The 19,854-nt window shown below is 35.5% G+C and overlaps 1 protein-coding gene and 1 long non-coding RNA gene across 2 annotated transcripts; both read left to right on the top strand.

The window, feature by feature from the left end:
• Nucleotides 1–3,829: 3,829 nt before the first annotated feature.
• On the top strand, nucleotides 3,830–7,062 carry LOC112711024 (uncharacterized). Its single transcript, XR_003157167.3, has 2 exons — nucleotides 3,830–6,261; nucleotides 6,573–7,062. It is a non-coding gene; the product is annotated as an uncharacterized lncRNA (long non-coding RNA).
• Nucleotides 7,063–9,356: 2,294 nt separating this feature from the next.
• On the top strand, nucleotides 9,357–12,987 carry LOC112711023 (putative F-box protein PP2-B12). Its single transcript, XM_025763555.3, has 3 exons — nucleotides 9,357–10,562; nucleotides 11,448–11,566; nucleotides 12,080–12,987. The coding sequence occupies exons 1-3, from the start codon at nucleotides 10,278–10,280 to the stop codon at nucleotides 12,600–12,602; spliced, it is 927 nt and encodes a 308-aa protein (XP_025619340.1). The 5' UTR covers nucleotides 9,357–10,277; the 3' UTR covers nucleotides 12,603–12,987.
• The last annotated feature ends 6,867 nt before the right edge of the window (nucleotides 12,988–19,854 follow it).

Here is a 19,854-nt window from a genome sequence, read left to right as displayed (position 1 = left end):
ATAAAGGCTAGACACCAATAGCTTGGACCCTAGGACACATGCCTGTAGTGTTCTTGTACTAGGATATGCTTGGACAAGTAAATTCTGAGGGGTATTTCAAAACCCGATCACTTAGATCAACTGATTTGGGATGGCCAATTGAAAGTCCACAATAAAGAGCAACCTAGATACAGAACATTTAGTTATCCAAAAAGATGCTGGGCATCAATGATCCTAGGAGGAAATAGTGAGCCATGTGTCTATGGTGGAAAGATGTTGAGTAAAAATAAAGCCAAAGGCTACTACTGCAACATTTGACACCAAGCCTTCAAAGAATAATAAGCTTGTTAAGCAAAATGAGAAAAGAAAAGTTAGCAAGGGAGCAAGTAAAGAGTAAACCTTATAACAGCAAGTTTAGTAAGCCTTTGAGGAAAAGTGTATATTATGTAACAGCAAACAATAACTGAGTTATCATTGTCTGCATCAAAACTCCATGAATCAAGTTCAGCTATATGCCTAATAAGGATATGTATGCTTTTTTTTCTCATTTCATTTCCTCTTAATTTTGATGCTTGCTTGGGGACAAGCAAGATTTAAGTTTGGTGTTGTGATGACAAGTCATCATATACCCATTTTTCAAGCTAATTTCACTTGTTTCACTAGTCTTTATACACTTTCTTGCACTAGAAGTAAGCAATTTAGAGTGGAATTGCATGTTTTATTTGAATCAAACAACCACCATTTAATTGATGCTAACTTATGAGGTTTAAGCTAAATTTAATTGATTTTTAATTGATTTATAAGCCTTGTGAATTTAGTGATACTTTGATTGGTTGTTTTGATTATTTGAAGGTGAAGAAAAGAAGAAAAGAGGAAGCGTGGCTTAAGAAAGCGTGGCCCAAGGAAAAAAAGAATGTGGCGCATGGAAGGGAGGAAGCTACACTGCCCTCCAGGAGAGCACACTGCCCTCCAAGAGAGCAGCATAATGAACCAAGCTTCCAAAGAAATTTTGCCCTGCCCTCCTCAAGAGCAATATTGGGCTCCATGCAAGGAAAAAATCAAAGGAAATTGTCTCCAAGTGCCACCCACGGGTTTCGAACCCAAGAACAAGGAGGAAAGGAGTAGCGCTCAAGCACAAGGAAAACAAGCAAAAATTGGCTTGCTTTCAATCTCCCAGGATCGAACACGGCACCACGAGGAAGCAAGGAACTAGACATTACTTTGGTGCCAAGAAAACCAAGGAAAAGGAGCAGCATGTGCCTCCACCGAGATTCGAACGTGGGACTTCACCATTGGCAACATTGCCCTGCCCTCCACAAGGGCAGGGCAGCATTTTGTGGTGCATGGCCAGCGCACAAAATTGATGCGCACCAAGGGAGTCTCGGCCAGCAGCAGCACGCACGGGCAGCACTTGGCGCACCATGGCAACTCTGCCCTGCCCTCCACAAGGGCAGGGCAGCATCCTGACGCATCACACACACCAAGCACGCGCGCAATGAAGCCGCATGCACCATTTTCTGCTCTGCCCTCCACAAGGGCAGGACAGCCTCCTGGAAGCCAATTTCTCATGGGCTGAAAATTGGATTAAAAATCCAATTTAATTCATTTCTTCACCAAATCAAAAGCCCATCCAAATTCCAAAATCCAAGAATAGAAAGTGTATAAATAGGAGATAGTTTGATGTAATTAGGACCTTTGACCCTTCTTTTGATTTTTGAATTTTTACATTTTGAAACTTCATTTTCTCTGAGAGCTTTGAACTGAGATTTGAGAGAATCGGGAAGGAGAATTTATCTCTCTTCTTCCTCGTTCTTGCTTGAGCATTTTTTACTTTTCTTGTTTGAATCTTGAGTGTGAAGAATTGAGGAATTTCTGTCTTAATCTCCATTCAAGATCACTTAAATTTCTCTTCTGCATAATTGAGTTCAATTACATTTCCTTTACTGCTTCTTCTTTAATTTCTTGTTAATTGCTTTGTGAGTTTGAATCTGGGAAGGCAATTGAGATCTAGACTTTGATATCTAGTTTCTGGAGTCCTGAGATCCCATTTCCCCTTTTGGTTCTTCTGTGAACCTTTGCTGCAATTTAATTTCCCTTTCTGTTTGAGATCTAACCGAATTCAAATCATCTCTTGCTTTGATAATTGCTGCAATTTAATTTCTCTTGCTTAAATTCTGAATTCCCAGTCCTCAACTCCCTTTTTCCATTCAAGCAATTTATATTTCTTGCACTTTAAGTTACTGCAATTTACATTTCTTGCACTTTAAGTTTCAGTCATTTAATTTCTTGTTCTTTAAGATTCAGCACCTTTACTTTCAGTTCTCTTTAATTTCTGCAATTCATCCCTCTCCCTTTACATTTTCTGCTATTTACTTACTGTTGGATACAAAATCACTCAACCAATATTTGATTCGCTTGACTAAATCAACCACTAAACTAAAATTGCTCAATCCTTCAATCCCTGTGGGATCGACCTCACTCCCGTGAGTTTTATTACTTGATGCGACCCGATACACTTGCCGGTGAGTTTTGTGTTGGATCGTTTTCCACACATTAAGCATCATCTTCACCAATCATTTCCTCAGGATTCACATCCTTGCATGATTCACAATCTCACACCGCTTCTTTAATTTCCTCAGGAGTCAGTTGCACCTCTTAAACCAAAGCATCATCTTCACCAATCATTTCCACCAAGCCGTCCCTGAACCCCACCAAAGTAGACGCTTCCTGATGATACAAATTCTTGTAAAATTCTCTAATCGCAATCTTAATCCGAGCTCTATTCCTTACCAATCTTCCATTAATGAGCGACGCATCAATCCTGTTGTTTCTCCTTCTTGCAGAGGCAAGATTGTGGAAGTACCTTGTATTCTTATCAATGTCCTGCGCATGTCTAGAGCGCGTCATCTGCTTCCAATGTATCTCCTTCCTTACATACCATTTCTCACAGCAAGTCACTAACGCCTTTCTTCTTGCCTCCATTGCTCAATCATAAACACTATCACCTACCATGTCATCAATCTTCTTGATCTCTTCCTCAAACTTCATGATTTTCTTGTCCATGTCCCCAAAGTTATCTTTATGCCATCTTCCCAGAGGAACTGTCATAGCCTTCAATTTATCTATGAACTGTGCCTCACGTAGACCTCTACATTCCTCCTTAACCATTCTCAAAAAACCTTCATGTGTAAACCATGAATCAAGACTTCTGAACGGCCTCGGCCCATCTCTCTGCCTTCTACCTTCCACTATAATAGGGCAATGGTCGGACAAACCCCTAGGACCACCTCGCATCCGAGTCTGGAAAATTTTCAAGCCATTCCAGGCTAACCAAAATCTTATCAATACGGCTGTAGGATCGACCTCTGAACCATGTAAACTTGCGGTATGTAATCGGCAAGTCAACCACACCCATGTCATGTATCCAATTCTTGAAGTCTTCGGCTGACAAGGGTAAGCTATCTGTGCCCCGTCTTTCTTCTACATGTACAATCTCATTAAAGTCTTCCATGAAGCAACAGGGACCTGGCATAGACCAGCTATGTAGCTTAGCTCCTCCCATACAACAAGTTTATCATTTCTAGTATGCGACCCATACACCAAAATAAAAGCACAATTAAAATTATACTTCAATAGCTCCCCTTCAATACACATCTATCTCTCCCCTTTGTGGCTATTTCTTATTTTAAAAAAAAAACATCATCCCATATTAACATCAACCCACGAGATGCACCATTAGATTCAACAAAATCCCATTCCGCACAACTAATTCCCCAAATTTTTTGTATATTAAATTTAGTCACTACCTGTCTTTTAATCTCTACCAGGCCTAACATGTTTAATCTAAAATTTTTTTTCAAGTCCTTTATCATCCTTAGCTTCCCATCCCCCCTCAACCCCCTAATATTCCAACAGCTAAAAATCATTTCAACAAATTATTGCACACATTTTTATAAGTTTTGGGTCTGCTCCGCCTCGCTTTTGCCTTTTGTTTCGCCAACCTTTTTTTCAAAGCTATTTCTTCATTCTGTTGCAGAAGGATCGCTATGATGTCTTCTTCTTCGTCATACAACACTGCTCCTGACTCCGTTGCTAAGTCCCAAGCTTTCTTGTTTTCTAACAGCAGCTCCTCGAATGATAGACACTCATTGTCACTGGCTTCAGCATAACTGGTATGAGATTCATCCTCCAATTCGCCCTCGTCTTCGTCACATACATCTTCTTCATTAGGCTCCACAGAAGCTTTCATACCCGGCCAAGGCTTTCCAGGCAGTTCATCATGTTCACCATTGTGTTCGACATCCTTACCGTGACGTATTTTGGCATTGCCTTCTGCGCCTGCAGCTTCTAGACACCCATCAGCCCCTCTTCCATGATCAGCCACTCTGCCTCCTCCCTCCTCCACCGTGCGTGTCCTTGGTCAAGTCTTGTTATGTCCAGCAGCCCGTGTCAGGACCAGCACGTCACAGCGGGAGATTGGGATGTCCTCGGCTGGCATTCATGCGTTGTCAACCTCGCCGTGCTACCCTGGCCAACTCGGCCTCCTTCTCCCCGGTTAGCTCTAACCCCGTTCTCCCAACAATCGTCCCCTATATTGTTAACTGCCAGGCACACAGGATCTGAACAAGCGGTTGCCAGCCAACCTTCATTAGGGCAGATTCGTGCTTCCCCAGCCTTAGGTATCGCAGCCCCCAATTCTCGGAGATCCCCAGGCGCACAGGCGTCATTGGTTGGTTGGCCGAAACCTAACCTACGTACAGATCTCCAACCTAAAATCTGCTGAACCGACCCAGTATAGATCCGACCCGGGATCTCCCCAGCAGGCCCATGTACACCGTCCGCTCCTCCCGTGTTCTTATCTCCTTCTGGCCATAGTCTTTCAAGGCCCAATGTGTTATTATAGCATCTATAACTATTGAGGGGCTTCCTTATATGTACAACTACATCGCGCATTATTTCTCCCCTTCTTGGCCAAAATATTTACGACCGTAATCCCAAAAAATAGTCATTTCAGAATCCACTTCATCATATCCCACCAAATCTGCCATGCTTTTATTAACACTTTTATTAGATTGATAAGAACTTCGATTGATTGTTCCTTAAATTGTCACAATTCCACTCATTCAAAATTGTTTCTGAATTTACCATTCTAGCCTCATCTTCTACCTCCTCTCGCATCACATCAATAATCACTTCCGCTGCCTGATCTGCACTGCCTGTCAAAATTATTGGTCTTGGCGACGTTATAGCTACATCATCATTTCACTTTGTAGATATGTTCTTCTGGTGTTCGCCGTTATCCTTACCATCCCTCATCATTTCTACCTTGACATCCCCTCTATATGTTTCACAACCTACCTCTTTAATCAATATGTCAAAGCCACTAGTGTCTATTGTAATATGGACCTATTCTTTGATCACATCCATTACACATGTATCAATTTGTACACGGTCGACACTAAAAGAGCTGCACGATTTTGTTGCGTTATCACAGCCAACCATCTCACCATATTGGCTGTTTATTAGCCCGAAAGTATCCGCAAACCATGCATGTAAAGGCACCCCAAAGTACTCTAACCACACCCTTCAAGTTTCGCTTCTCTCCGACTCGTCCCACCTTCATATACTGTAGAACAACTGCAGTAAGTTATTCATGTTAAAGACGTAAGCCTCTTCTACATTCAAAAAACTGTCCAAGATCAACGGTGATTTATAAACACCCATTTCTCACACCTGTATAAGATGGAAAAAATTTATCGCAACCGATTTCTTCAGGAGTCAATATAGGATCACATTTAGAATTAGGGTCGCTCTACTGTACAGATGCAATTCTGTACAGATTTACAGATATACCATCTCCTTATGTCTACTGCCAACACGTGTTTTCTCCCTTGTGCGGCTGGGGCAGGCTTTCAGCTAGGTGTGGCCGTGTGGGTGCTCACGGGTGGGCCGAGTGAGCCAGGTAGTTGCGTGAAATGGAACGGGATTTGTGTGCGCCAGTTCCATTGGTTAGACGTTTGCGTTTTGGGCCTAAGTGGACGCAAAAAAAAAACAATGGATGAAAAAAAAGGCAACTTGGGTCTTCACCTCATGCCTCTCCTCTTAGCAGAGCAAAACCAAGCTCCATCTACGAGGGTCGCCGCTGCTAGTCTGCTCGCTGTCGCTGCTGGTGGCACTTGGGATCTGCGTGTGTTCGTCGTGGTGAAGCTCGCTTCCTAGCTCGCAAATCGCTAGTTGCTTCGTTGCAGCGGTGGAGTCGTTGTCCCCCAGCCCTTCACCCTGGTCAGTGGCGTTATTCCCGCCGTTGCTTGTCATTTATGTTTAGTTATTCTCCGTAAATTATTAGCAGACGCATCTTCATGAGATCAAAACAATTTTTTTGCTTATGTCATTCTAGGTTTGCTAGAGTAGAAATATATAATAACCATAGTATTTTTTCAACATAATTGATTTCTTGTTCTTGGTTATGTCATTGTTTATGTGTGAATAAATAGTTGATGTAAGATTAGTTAAGAACTTAAGATAACCAATCTTTTACTGTTGAAGTCGTTAATTGTGGGATCAAACTGTAGGAATAATTTTTTTTTTTGCAGAAAAAATATGAGTGAAAAGGCAAAGAATTGAATGAATAAGCACTGTAATTACAACATGGACAACTATAGATTTGGATGATGATGCTGGGTTTTGAAAGATTTTATTGCTATGGGTACTGCTAGCAAGGTAGGCATGATAATGAATATATAGTTGTTGAGATGGCACTTCCTGGTATTGTCCATGTAGGTTTTTGTCATCTTTTAGTATGCACTTTGATGGTTCACATGTTCTCCATGAAAATTGATATAAGCTGTTAGTTCTATGTGTTGTATTGTAAATTGCTTGGTTAATTCAGAAAAGAATGTTCTATGCTTGATTGCCTCTGAATTAGAGTAGTTGTAGAGTTGAAGACTTGTTGCACTCTACTAAGTATGGGTAACTTCAAAGACAGTAGACACATGGACATGGTAATTCCAAAATTTTGTTTCATAGGGGACAAGCCATATATATAAATTATAATGAAGCTTGTGAATGAGTTATAATTAGATATTAATTTGTTGTTGATATTATAATAGACAATTTTTTTTCTTTTTTAATTTTTGTGATTAAAATCTGGAAAGGGTTTTTACTCTCACGTTAACGATTGTGCTGAGAATTTTGTTGTGCCTAATATGGTGTATAGGCTATTAGTTTCTGTTTTTAAGTTAGTGAAGAAAAATTAAAATTGGTGAGTTTTGTTAAGAAAAAAAATACATTGAACAATTTTTGTTTTCACTCAAGGAAGAAACAGGTGAATTAAGTTCAGTCAGTTAAGTAGAAGACGAGATGGCAGAATAACTATTGCTGGTTTAGTTAAATGAAAAAAAAATATTTTTTTATTCTTTGCGAAAGTGCCGATGAATTCACTAATGATTTAATGAGTGTTAATATGTTAATTATAAGTTGACCAGTGATATAATGTATTTTTTAATTATAGTAAGTTTCTTTTTGTCACTTACAACATTTTCCTTGATGAATTCTATGTTAAAACAGTTTCGATACACTATCTCATGCCAAGCTTTAATAACTAACTAATAACTTCATATTCTTTATATCTGTTTTGTAAATAGAACTCTTAATTTTTTTTTTCTCTTATTAACTGCTTTTAAAATTCTTTTCCAATGTATATATCTCCAAGTATCCGTAAGAAAATTAAATCATCCTCCAGCTAATACCCTGAAAAATACGCAAAATTTAAATTACAAACAAAAATATTCAACTCGATACAATACTTACAAAATGTTATTTTTAAAATTGGTAGAAAATTAGTTCAATCAAACCGTTTCATGGAGAATTCCAAAATTACTGAAGACGTGATCTGAAACAAGTCCTCTTTATTATTGGATGCTTCCTAAATTACCATTAAGCTGTTATTTTTTGTTATTGTATATGCTAATTATTATTTATACAGTTAAAACATAAGATAATTTTGTTAAAAATTATTTTTATTTTATACTCGCTTATATTTAAATTAATCATACTTTTTTATTATTTATAAGGTTGTTCATTATTTGGTTAATTAATCAAATTAATTTTATATGATAAAATTGGTTATTAACCGATTAAAAAAATTTAAAAATCGGTTAAAAACGGATTTTTCAAATTTAGTTTTGGTTAAGCACTTTTTAATAATATTGGAATAAAAAACTGTTACTTTAGCATTAAAATAAAATTATAAATTCTTTATTATAAAAATGTACTACAATTTTATATACTTATGCCATGATTCCTAAACAATAACTTATTATAATTTGTTAAAATTTGATTATTTTTAAAATATTGGTGATGATATCTATTTTAAATTGTCATTTTAGACTTGTGACTATTTTAATTTTTTTACTTGCGTAGGACCGATTCTATCGGTTCAATCAATAACTTATCTATTAAACCAACAAACTAGTAAACCAGTTATCTGACCGATTCAATCATCGCGTTAGTTCTTACAACTATGATTTAGTCCACTCTACTGACCGGTTTATTGGATTGCAGTTTATCGTTTAATGACTATTGATCATGAATTACGGTTTAAAATTTAGGATTTATAATTTACGGTTCAGCTTACATGGTTTATGGTTCACGGTTCATGAATTAGTGTTACAGTGTCCTCTCACAGTCTCACCTAAAGAAATAGACAAATTAACTGCAATTTAGGCTTTAAGGGTATGATAGGCTTTATTGTTCTCGGTTTTTGGGTTTCAAGACTATGGTTCAGGTTTTTTTGGTTTCGAGTTTTCGGGTACTAGATTCAGGTATGATGTTCCGGAATTAGTGCTACATTGTACCTTCTCAACAAGAAATTTACAAATTAGTCGGTTTTTTGGGTTTTGGATTTACTATTTAGGGTTTACTATTATGGTTTAGTGTGACGATTTACTTTCACCACAACAAACAAACAAGTCAAGTGCATTATTCATGAATCTAACCTTCATTTTGTGTCATTGTCACTCCTTTTACTATTTCATAACTTCCACCCAAAATATCCTGAAGACCAACTGTCAACTGTTTTCTGATTTTACTTCTACTCGTCACCAATACTATTTTCACATTAGAGGCCTACTCACATCTATACTAATCAAAGTAACATTTTCTATTGCCTTCTTTTAATTAAAAATAATACTTAAAATACAAAAAAAAATGTCACCCAAACACTCCACATTGAATTAGGGGTTTAGTATTCAGTAATTATAGCGTCAACCAAAAAAATTTTGACTTTTAGACAAAAATAATATACAAAAATATTAAAATATTTAATCTTAATGTATTTATATTTTTGAATCTTCACGTATATTAGTCACACACACCCAGAGATATATTGTTCATTTGGATGATATGCTCTTTCGTTTTTGGTTTAGGAGTCATATACTCTTCAATGTTATATTTCTCCTACATCATAGTTTTTCTTATCTATAATAGCACCTAAAATAACCAAGGCCTTATGTGAAATGTTTTTGGTCTCCCGACCCAATCATTGCAACAGTATGCTTGGCTCCAACTATCCATTTCGATATTTCCAAAAAAAAAAAAAAAAAACCAATGGAGCTATCCACCCTTCCAGCTTCAGTAGCTCGGCTCTGTATCATTCTACACAAACTACCACGCTGCTCCCAATTACATTGCTCTTGGACATCTGTCACCTCTAAATTCTTCCAATTCGAATATCTGTAAATCTTTATACAATGAAATCTGTACACTATAATTATCCTTAACTTCTATGTCAGAAACGTTAAAAAATACTGCGCCCACCAAGACAGACCGACACAACAATGAATACAAACTAAGGTGGTATAAGCAACGTTATGATGACCCAAAGAAATATCTGGGAGAAAACGTGTGTACCAGTGCGGGTGGTGATAAATTAGAAAAATCATAGATATTTATTCACTCACACAATCATCATCCGGCACCAAATTTCCTTTCCTGCGGGCAAATGTGCCACTGCCACACAAACGATGCCAAGGCAGACTTAACCGCTAAGCTTTCCCTTTCAGCTTTCAATTCAACTCGATAAATAAATAAATATCTCTCTCTAGTCTCTTCCCCAATTCCTATCTAATAATAATATCTGTAACCATAACCACTACCCACCGCTATATACGGACACACCCCACAACCAAAATCAATAACGTTAATAATAACTGGAGCACCCTCTACTCTGCACAGATTCACACCAAAACGCAGCATCCTCTTGGCGTCGTTTAATTATTTAGTTACTATTTGTTGTTGTGATGATGGTGATGGTGATGGTGGGTGAAGGCGTGGGGTTTCAGGACCTACCGGAAGGCTGCATAGCGAACGTTGTGTCGTTGACGACTCCTCGGGACGCGTGCAGCCTTGCGCTGGTGTCGTCTACATTCCGATCCGCCGCTGAATCAGATTCCGTTTGGGATCGCTTCCTTCCCTCCGATTACAACGACATTGTTTCACAGTCCACCTCCTCCTCTTGCCGTTCCAAGAAGCAGCTCTATCTCTCTCTTTGCGAAAATCCGATACTCGTTGATGATGGCAAAAAGGTAATTTCCTTGTATAATGTGATTTGATGAGATCTCTGCTAGTTTGTTCAATCTTGTCTGTTTTGTTGGCTGAGTTCTATTATTATCTAATCTAATATAAAATGTTTCTGTATCGGTCTTCATTTTTATATTATTTTATTTTTAATACTGAAATTACATGCAAATTAGATCCATTCTTAATTTCGTTTAGGTAGTTGATTTCTATATAGTTGAAGGAATATTGTTGAGGAAAAGCTTGTTATGTGACTTACGGGAATAGCATGATTTTGAACAAACCATAATTTTGGGAGTTCAAAAATGGAAGATTGGGAATGTGAAAACACACTCAAATTAACTGAAGAGAAATGTGATTAGCAGCTCTTTTTTTTTTTTTTTTCTTTGAGGCGTGTGGATTGTGAAGTACATCTAAAACTGATTGGATTGATGAAACAAGGTGGAATGTAACGGAATAGAAAAGGGAATTTATTCGGTTCTATTGTTTGGATTGAATAGAAATGAGATGTAGTGGAATGGATAAGGATAAGGATCGAATAGATTCTATGTATCTGATAGCATCTTTTTTCTTGCCTTCCGTTTTGGGAAGAATGAAATGGAATTTTAAATGCTATCTTATTCTCTCATAATTATTATATTCCATTGATGTCTACTTGTATATCTTAAGTGTACAGATTCGTTTTTCTTTTTTAATATTAAAATCTAAAATTTATTACATTCTCTGTTGTTCATTTTTAATGCTAAAAAAAAAAATGTTGATGCATATAGCATTCCTCCCCAATGCCCATACATCCCATCTTATTTCACTCTATTCCATTTAACACTATATACTTTATACATTCAAAAAAACTATATACTTTATTAATTTATGTTTTCAAATGAATGTTTCAGAGCTTTCAACTGGATAAAGCTTATGGGAAGAAATGCTACATGCTATCTCCAAGGATGCTCTCTATAGTATGGGGAGACACTCCCAGGTATTGGAAGTGGACTCCTCTTCCGGAGGCAAGGTAATTTATTTGCTACTTACTAATTATTCTATCTTCCCTGTCTCTATCTTGATAAATTTCAACTAGAAAAGATTACTTGTACCCCTATAAAGACAAGAAATGATATTTGTACTATCTTCTGTGTACACCTCTTTTATACAGAATCTTTATATGGTATACAAGACAAATTTTTTTATCTTGTTTGTTATCAATCACTTTTAATACCAAAAGTAAAAGGTCTGGGAGGTGTACAAAAGAGATGTAATAAAGGCTGGACATACAAGATTCTTCTATAAAATCAAAGGTATCAAGGAAAATCTATTATGTATTTTAAGTGTTACATTAAGTAGATGGTTTTCCTGTTTTTTGAGGAATATCTATTTTTAACAGCCATCATAACCTCATTGTTGTTAATATGGTTTAACAAAAGTAATTGGAACTAATTATGTTAAAAGATTTGTAGTAAAGCACCACATATATTGCACTATTGCAGGTGAGTTTGTGATCATAGTTTGAATTCCAACATAATCGCAGGTTTTCCGAGGTGGCCGAACTTGTGAGTGTGTGCTGGTTGGAAATCAGGGGTTGGATCAATACTCACATGCTATCGCCAGACACATTGTATGGGGCATACCTTGTGTTCAAGCCAAGCTCTGCAGGGGCCTATGGTTTCGAGTACCAATCAATTGAGGTCTCCATTGCAGTTGCTGGAGGCGAAACCCACAAGAGAACCGTGTTCCTTGATCCGGAAAGGGGAAAGAGGCTAAGGTATCAGATCGTCCCTCGTCGGGTAGGGATATTCAACCGAACTCGCATGGTGGCTGCAGCCGGACCACCACAACCACCTAGAGATAACCTTGATGATCAGTATCCAAAGGATCGGAAAGATGGGTGGTTGGAAATGGAATTGGGACAGTTCTTCAGTGAAGGAGGAGAGGACAAGGAGGTGGAGATGGGAGTTTATGAGATCAAGGGTGGTGATTGGAAGGGTGGCCTTCTTGTTCAAGGAATTGAAGTTAGGCCTAAACAATGCGTCCATGCCAATAATACCATATAAATGGAAGAATACAGAAGAGGTGCCTAAACCATGTAGTCTTCATGGTTGTTCATCTTCAAAGCCATGACCAAATTGTTGTCATTTCCAAGTGGTGGTGTCTTTTCTTTGGGTCCAATCTGATGCTTTACCATTTACTAGTACGAGCGAAGGAAGGAATATGTTAGATTCTTAGTAAGATTCTGTATTTACAAATCAGTCGAATTATTTACCTTTTGTAATATGATACACAGTAAAGAAATAACATTTTACAATGGTGGAAACTCAGGTGCAGTCGACTTCATATGAAGTTGATACCTGAGAGCCATTAGATAATTTGACGGATTTGACTAAATTTTCATCTAACGGGTATCAAATATCAACTTCACGTGAAGTTGACTTCACCTGAGTTTTCATCTTTTATAATTTTTATCATTTTAACATTTGTTAATAAATCTCACTCTTCAAGTTAATAAAACTTTTAGATATTAGGGCAGTTGTGTTGATCTATTTTTTTATCCTTGCAAACAAAGCTATTATTTATATTTTATAGGCCTTTGCTATGGTGAATATTTTTTGTTTCTCATTTGATGAACTTAGGTGGCTGAAGCTAGAGTGAGATACTTATTCGTGACATGAGAACAGGTTTTTGTGTTTTGGCAAAAGAGTCAATTAGTCAAGTTTGGTGACTCTATTGTCTGATATAATTAATCTTGATGACATATTTAGCAAGTAATTATTTTTACTCTATCGGTTAGTATGGCCTTGAGGCCCCTTTTTTTGTTAATAATTTTTTCAGTAATTTATCGTGATTCTTTTTTGTTATGGACTGGACCTATATTTTATCTTTCACAACTTTGTCATGGTATGGATTTTATCTTTCACAACTTTGCCATGGTATGTCAAATTTGTTAAGAGGTGAATTGTACGTTTGATTACCGAAAACATAATAAAGTATCTGTAGTATTAGGTAATATAAGATTTAGAGTGTAGTTGATATATTGTCAAAAAATTTACGATGCATGTTCATAGTTGTTAAAATCGGATTGATGACGTCATGCTGATGTCAGCGTGCGGGGTTGGAAAACTTTTTTATGTTAAAATCGGATTGATGACGTCATGCTGATGTCAGCGTGTGGGGTTGGAAAATTTCTTAGAAATGGAATGCAAGAAAAGAGTCGAACTTGACTCTTCTCAAATGAAGAGCAAACTAATTACCACTCCACTAATTTGTTCTTTAAATTTAACTTATGCTTTTTATAATATATATTGTATGTTATATAATATCCTAACTATATATATATATATATATATATATATATATATATATATATATATATATATATATGCTTAATTCAATATTTTTATATTCAATATTTTTTAAATTAAATATTTTTTAATTGAAGTATAAATTAACTAATTTTAAAATAAAAAATAATAATTAACATAAAAATAAAATAAAAACCATTTATTCTAAGAAGAAAAATAAATTTATATATAATTATTTAATTATATAAAGATATTTAGATTTTAAAATTATTTTTTGGATATAATTTATAAATTGTTATTCTTATTGTGTCCAATTAAGATACTATTATAGTATTATGGACTAATTTTATATCTATCTTTCTATTAGTTATTTATAAAATTTGAGACTTAATAATTCTTCACATATTAGTAAAAATATGTATTTTAAATTTTAATGTTAAGTTTTTTACTATTTTATATTTTTTATTTACATAAGCGATTTTACCGGTTGGACCAATAACTCATCGGTTGAACCTATAAACTAATAAACCAGTAACTTGACTAGTTCAATCACCGGTTTATACCATATAAATGGAAGAATATAGAAGAGGAGCCTAAACCATGTAGTCTTCATGGTTGTTCATCTTCAAAGCCACGACCAAATTGTTGTCATTTCCAAGTGGTGGTGTCTTTTCTTTGGGTCCAATATGATGCTTTACCATTTACTAGTACGAGCGAAGGAAGGAATATGTTAGATTCCTAATAAGATTCTGTATTTACAAATCAGCCGAATTATTTACCTTTTGTAATGTGATACACAGTAAAGAAATAACATTTTACAATTTTTATCATTTTAACTTTTCCTAATAAATCTCACTCTTCAAGTTAATAAAACTTTTAGATACTAGGGCAGTTGTGTTGATCTATTTCTGTATCCTTGCAAACAAAGCTATTATTTATATTTTATAGGCCTTTGCTACGGTGAATATTTTTTGTTTCACATCTGATGAACTTAGCTGGCTGAAGCTAGAGTGAGATACTTATTCGTGACGTGGGAACATGCTTTTGTGTCTTGGCAGAAGAGTCAACTTGTCAAGTTTGGTGACTCTATTGTCTGATATAATTAATCTTGATGGCATATTTAGCAAGCAATTATTTTTAGTCAAGCGGTTAGTATGGCCTTGAGGCCCCCCTTTTTTGTGAATAATTTTTTCAGTAATTTATCGTGATTCTTCTTTTGTTATGGATTGGACATAGATTTTATCTTTCACAACTTTGTCATGGTATGGATTTTATCTTTCACAACTTTGCCATGGTATGTCAAATTTGTTAAGAGGTGAATTATACGTTTGATTACCGAAAACATAATAAAGTATCTATAGTATTAGGTAATATAAGATTTAGAGTGTAGTTGATATATTGTCTAAAAATTTACGATGCATGTTCAGGAGGGTATTTCTCTCATTTTAGAGCTAAGGGGCAGATAGTAATCTCGTTCATAGTTGTTAAAATCGGACTAGACCGCCGATTCGACCAGAAAACCAGTAAATTAACCATGTACCGATCCGGTTTAATATACTGACCGTTTAACGAATTAACTGGTTAAAATCGATACGGACCAATTAAACCGACACAAATCGATCAAAACTGGCACAAATTTAAACCGAACCGGTCTGGTCAACAAGCGCAGTCAATGGTCAACCCGCGGGGTTGATGACATCATGCTGATGTCAGCGTGCGGAGCTGGGAAATTTTTTAGAAATGGAATGCAAGGAAGGAGTCGAACTTGGCTCTTCTCAAATGAAGACCAAGCTAACTCCCACTACACTAATTTGTTCTTTTAATTTAGCTTATGCTTTTAATAATATATATTGTATGTTATATAATATCCTAACTTATATATATATATATATATATATATATATATATATATATATTTCAACATTTTTTAAATTAAATATTTTTTAATTAAAGTATAAATTAATTAATTTTAAAATAAAAATAATAATTAACATAAAAATAAAATAAAACTATTTATTCTTAGAAGAAAAATAAATTTATATATAATTATTTAATTATATAAAGATATTTAGACTTTAAAATTATTTTTTAGATATAGTTTATAAATTGTTATTCTTATTGTGTCCAATTAAGATACTATTATAGTATTATGGACTAATTTTATATCTATCTTTCTATTAGTTATTTATAAAATTTGAGACTTAATAATTCTTCACATATTAGTAAAAATATGTATTTTAAATTTTAATGTTAAGTTTTTTACTATTTTATATTTTTTATTTACATAAGCGATTTTACCGGTTGGACCAATAACTCATCGGTTGAACCTATAAACTAATAAACTAGAAACTTGACCGGTTCAATCACCGGTTTATACCATATAAATGGAAGAATATAGAAGAGGAGCCTAAACCATGTAGTCTTCATGGTTGTTCATCTTCAAAGCCATGACCAAATTGTTGTCATTTCCAAGTGGTGGTGTCTTTTCTTTGGTCCAATCTGATGCTTTACGATTTACTAGTACGAGCAAAGGAAGGAATATGTTAGATTCCTAGTAAGATTCTGTATTTACAAATCAGCTGAATTATTTACTTTTTGTAATATGATACACAGTAAAGAAATAACATTTTACAATTTTTATCATTTTAACATTTGCTAATAAATCTCACTCTTCAAGTTAATAAAACTTTTAGATACTAGGGTAGTTGTGTTGATCTTTTCTGTATCCTTACAAACAAAGCTATTATTTATATTTTATAGGCCTTTGCTATGGTGAATATTTTTTTGTTTCTCATGTGATGAACTTAGGTGGCTAAAGCTAGAGTGAGATACTTATTCGTGACATGGGAACAGGTTTTTGTCTCTTGGCAGAAGAGTCAACTAGTCAAGTTTGGTGACTCTATTGTCTGATATAATTAATCTTGATGACATATTTAGCAAGCAAGTATTTTTAGTGTATTGGTTAGTATGGGCTTGAGGCTCCCTTTTTTGTGAATAATTTTTTCAGCAATTTATCGTGATTCTTCTTTTGTTATGGATTGGACCTGGATTTTATCTTTCACAACTTTGCCATGGTATAGATTTTATCTTTCACAACTTTGCCATGGTATGTCAAATTTGTTAAGAGGTGAATTGTACGTTTGATTACCGAAAACATAATAAAGTTTCTATAGTATTAGGTAATATAAGATTTAGAGTGTAGTTGATATATTGTTTAAAAATTTATGATGCATGTTCAGGAGGGTATTTTTGTCATTTTAGAGCTAAGGGGCAGATAGTAATCTCGTCCCTCTTGTTTCATTATTCATCCTCTTCTTTTGTTCATATCCTGTGATCTAGAGCTCCGATTGGCGTGTTGTTCGTAACCACGCAAAACTTTTGTCGAGATCTTTATTTCTATCTAAACAAAGTGGTAAGAAATTTGAAATTCATGCTTCCCTTCTCTGCCCCAATATAATTTCGAGTTTTGGCTTTTGGGAAATTGAGATTCTTCATGATTTTATTGTTTAGAGATAATCTAGCATTGGATTATTATTGGATTTTGTCCCAAATATCATTGAAAAAGGTAAAGATTCTCTAAACCTTTGTGGTTTGTGAAATTTATGAGCCGTAGTATTGATTTTGGGTATATTGCATGGAATTAGGTTGAATTGATGTTGTTTAGAGCTTGAATTTGGCATTGGAGTACTTGGGTTTAAGCACTGGTGGCTGGAGCTTGTTGGAATTGGTTGGAGACTTGAGAAGCTTGTGGAAAAGAAGGTTTTGTGCTTGGAAAAAATCAGCCAAAGTATGATTTTGGTTTCTGCTAGATAATATATAATGTTTTGTGAAACTTAGGGCTAGTTGCCTTAAGATAGGTTTAAATTGTACGTGTTGTTGATTTTAAGGTTTTTGATATGTGGGTAATTGGATGAAGATTTGGATGAGTTATATGAATGAGCTATGTTGTGATGCTATGGAATGAATGATAATTATTGGTTTTTGATAACGTTTGATATTGAAATTGATTATTGATGGGAAAGGTTGGGCCGGAGGCCATGACCGGGTAAGTTGATGAAATGGAATATTTGGTATGAGTGTAATTTTGATGGTAATATTGGAATGGATGGTCGAGATGTGGAATGTTGTTGGATTTGTACCTTTGAATTTAGATGGTTTGGAGTGAGTGATTTTGTTTTGATTGAAATGGAAATTGAATAATTTAGGTGTTGGGATGATTGAGAAGAATTGAGGAGTATTTGATAATGTGTCAGAATATTTGGTTTTAAATTGGGTGTGGTTGGTTTGGTTTGAAAAGATAATTTTGAAACTAGAGGATTTTGGTAAAATCTAATTTTTAACTAACTTCGACGGGTCATAACTTGGTATTCGGACACTCAAATTTTGTGAAACTTGTCTTAAAAGAGTTGGATCTGTATAGTTTATGACGGTTGAAGAATGGAAGGAAAATGATTTCTAAAGAAAAGGTTATGTGCTAAAGGTTTGTGTAAAAAACTAAATTTTCTGCAGTTAGCAGCTTTTTGGAAAAATCCACATTCATGCGTACGGAAAGGCGATGCATACGTGAGAAAATGGCTCTGTCCAATACTCAAGCGTACGCAGAGGGCATGCATACGCGAAAATGGAAAATTTTGGACTCTCGGGTACGCGGTAGGTGGCACGCGAGGCGAGCTTCCCACTATGTTGAATATGTCCGTGTACGCAGAAGGTGGCTCGTGTACGCGAGCCTGGCAATTTTGAAGATCATGCGTACGCGGAAGGCATTCATACGCATGTTCACCCTATTTTACAGGAATTGTATTTTTGTGTATTTAAATGTTCCTCTAGCTTTCTTAACCTTCGTAATGCTTTTTTAAGATCCCCTAGCTAGTGTTTAGGCTTTGGGACGAGCGGGAATGCTTTAGGAGAACTAAAAAGGGGTAATTTCTGTTATGAGTCTAGAGCCAGTGTAATAGAGGGTAGAGGAGTTAGGAATGAGAACTAATGTGTTGAGACATTGAATCGAACAAAGATGGATTAAATGTAATGAGATGTATGATGACGAACAATTATGATTGGAGTTGGATGAAGGTTACTATGATATTAAGAAATAATGATGATTGACTATGACTTGAGATATGATGAGGGTATTAGGATGATGAAAAATGATGATGATTGTTTATGATTTAAGTATGATGAGGATAACCATGACATTGAGAGAGATGATACTGGTTGATGATGATTATGACTAGGAATGAAGTGAAGTAAGATTGAGGAGGAATTTAAGTGAAATCGTAAATTTGGTTTGGAATATGGGATTGAATTCATGCATGGCAAGAGCAGTGGTATCGTCTCACTTGCTTAGTGCAAAAACCATTATGCAGGGATGGTGGTTTTATCCTGTCTGCAGTGAGGATGGAGGTTTTATCCTTCTCAAGTATTGTGTAGCAAGGATAGTGGTGTGATCCCACTTGCATATTGGATTATGTTTAGCAAGGAAAGTGGTATAATCCCACTTTTAGGTTGACTTGTGACTGAAATCTGAACAAGGATGGCAGTGTAATCCCGCTTGTTTGAGGTACCCGGTAAGGACAGTAGTTAAATCCCACTTACAGTGGCCAAAAACTTGGTGCAGAATTTACAATCCACAACTTACCGGCAAGTGCACTGAGTCGTACCAAGTAATAAACTCAGGTGAGTGAGTATCGATCCCACAAGGATTAAGGGATTAAGCAAAAAATAGTCAATTGATTATTCTAGTTAGACAATCAAAATTTAGAGTTTCAATAGCACATAACATAAAAACAAAGAACTAAATAAAAGCAAACTAAAATTGGTTAGGAAAATAATATGATAAAGATAGTTAAGATGTTAGAGATATTTAAATTTTCGGATTTAACATTCAATGTCAACTACCTTGATCATGAAAAGATTATGTTTATGGCAAATCCCAACTGATTAAATTTCTATTCCTAGACAATCCAATCTCCTCTAATACAACCAACCGTTAATTCCTAAGAACCCAAAA

This window comes from Arachis hypogaea, chromosome 9 (genome assembly GCF_003086295.3).
Source record: "Arachis hypogaea cultivar Tifrunner chromosome 9, arahy.Tifrunner.gnm2.J5K5, whole genome shotgun sequence".
Lineage (NCBI taxonomy): Eukaryota > Viridiplantae > Streptophyta > Magnoliopsida > Fabales > Fabaceae > Arachis > Arachis hypogaea.
This window is presented reverse-complemented; position numbering and strand designations above follow the sequence as displayed.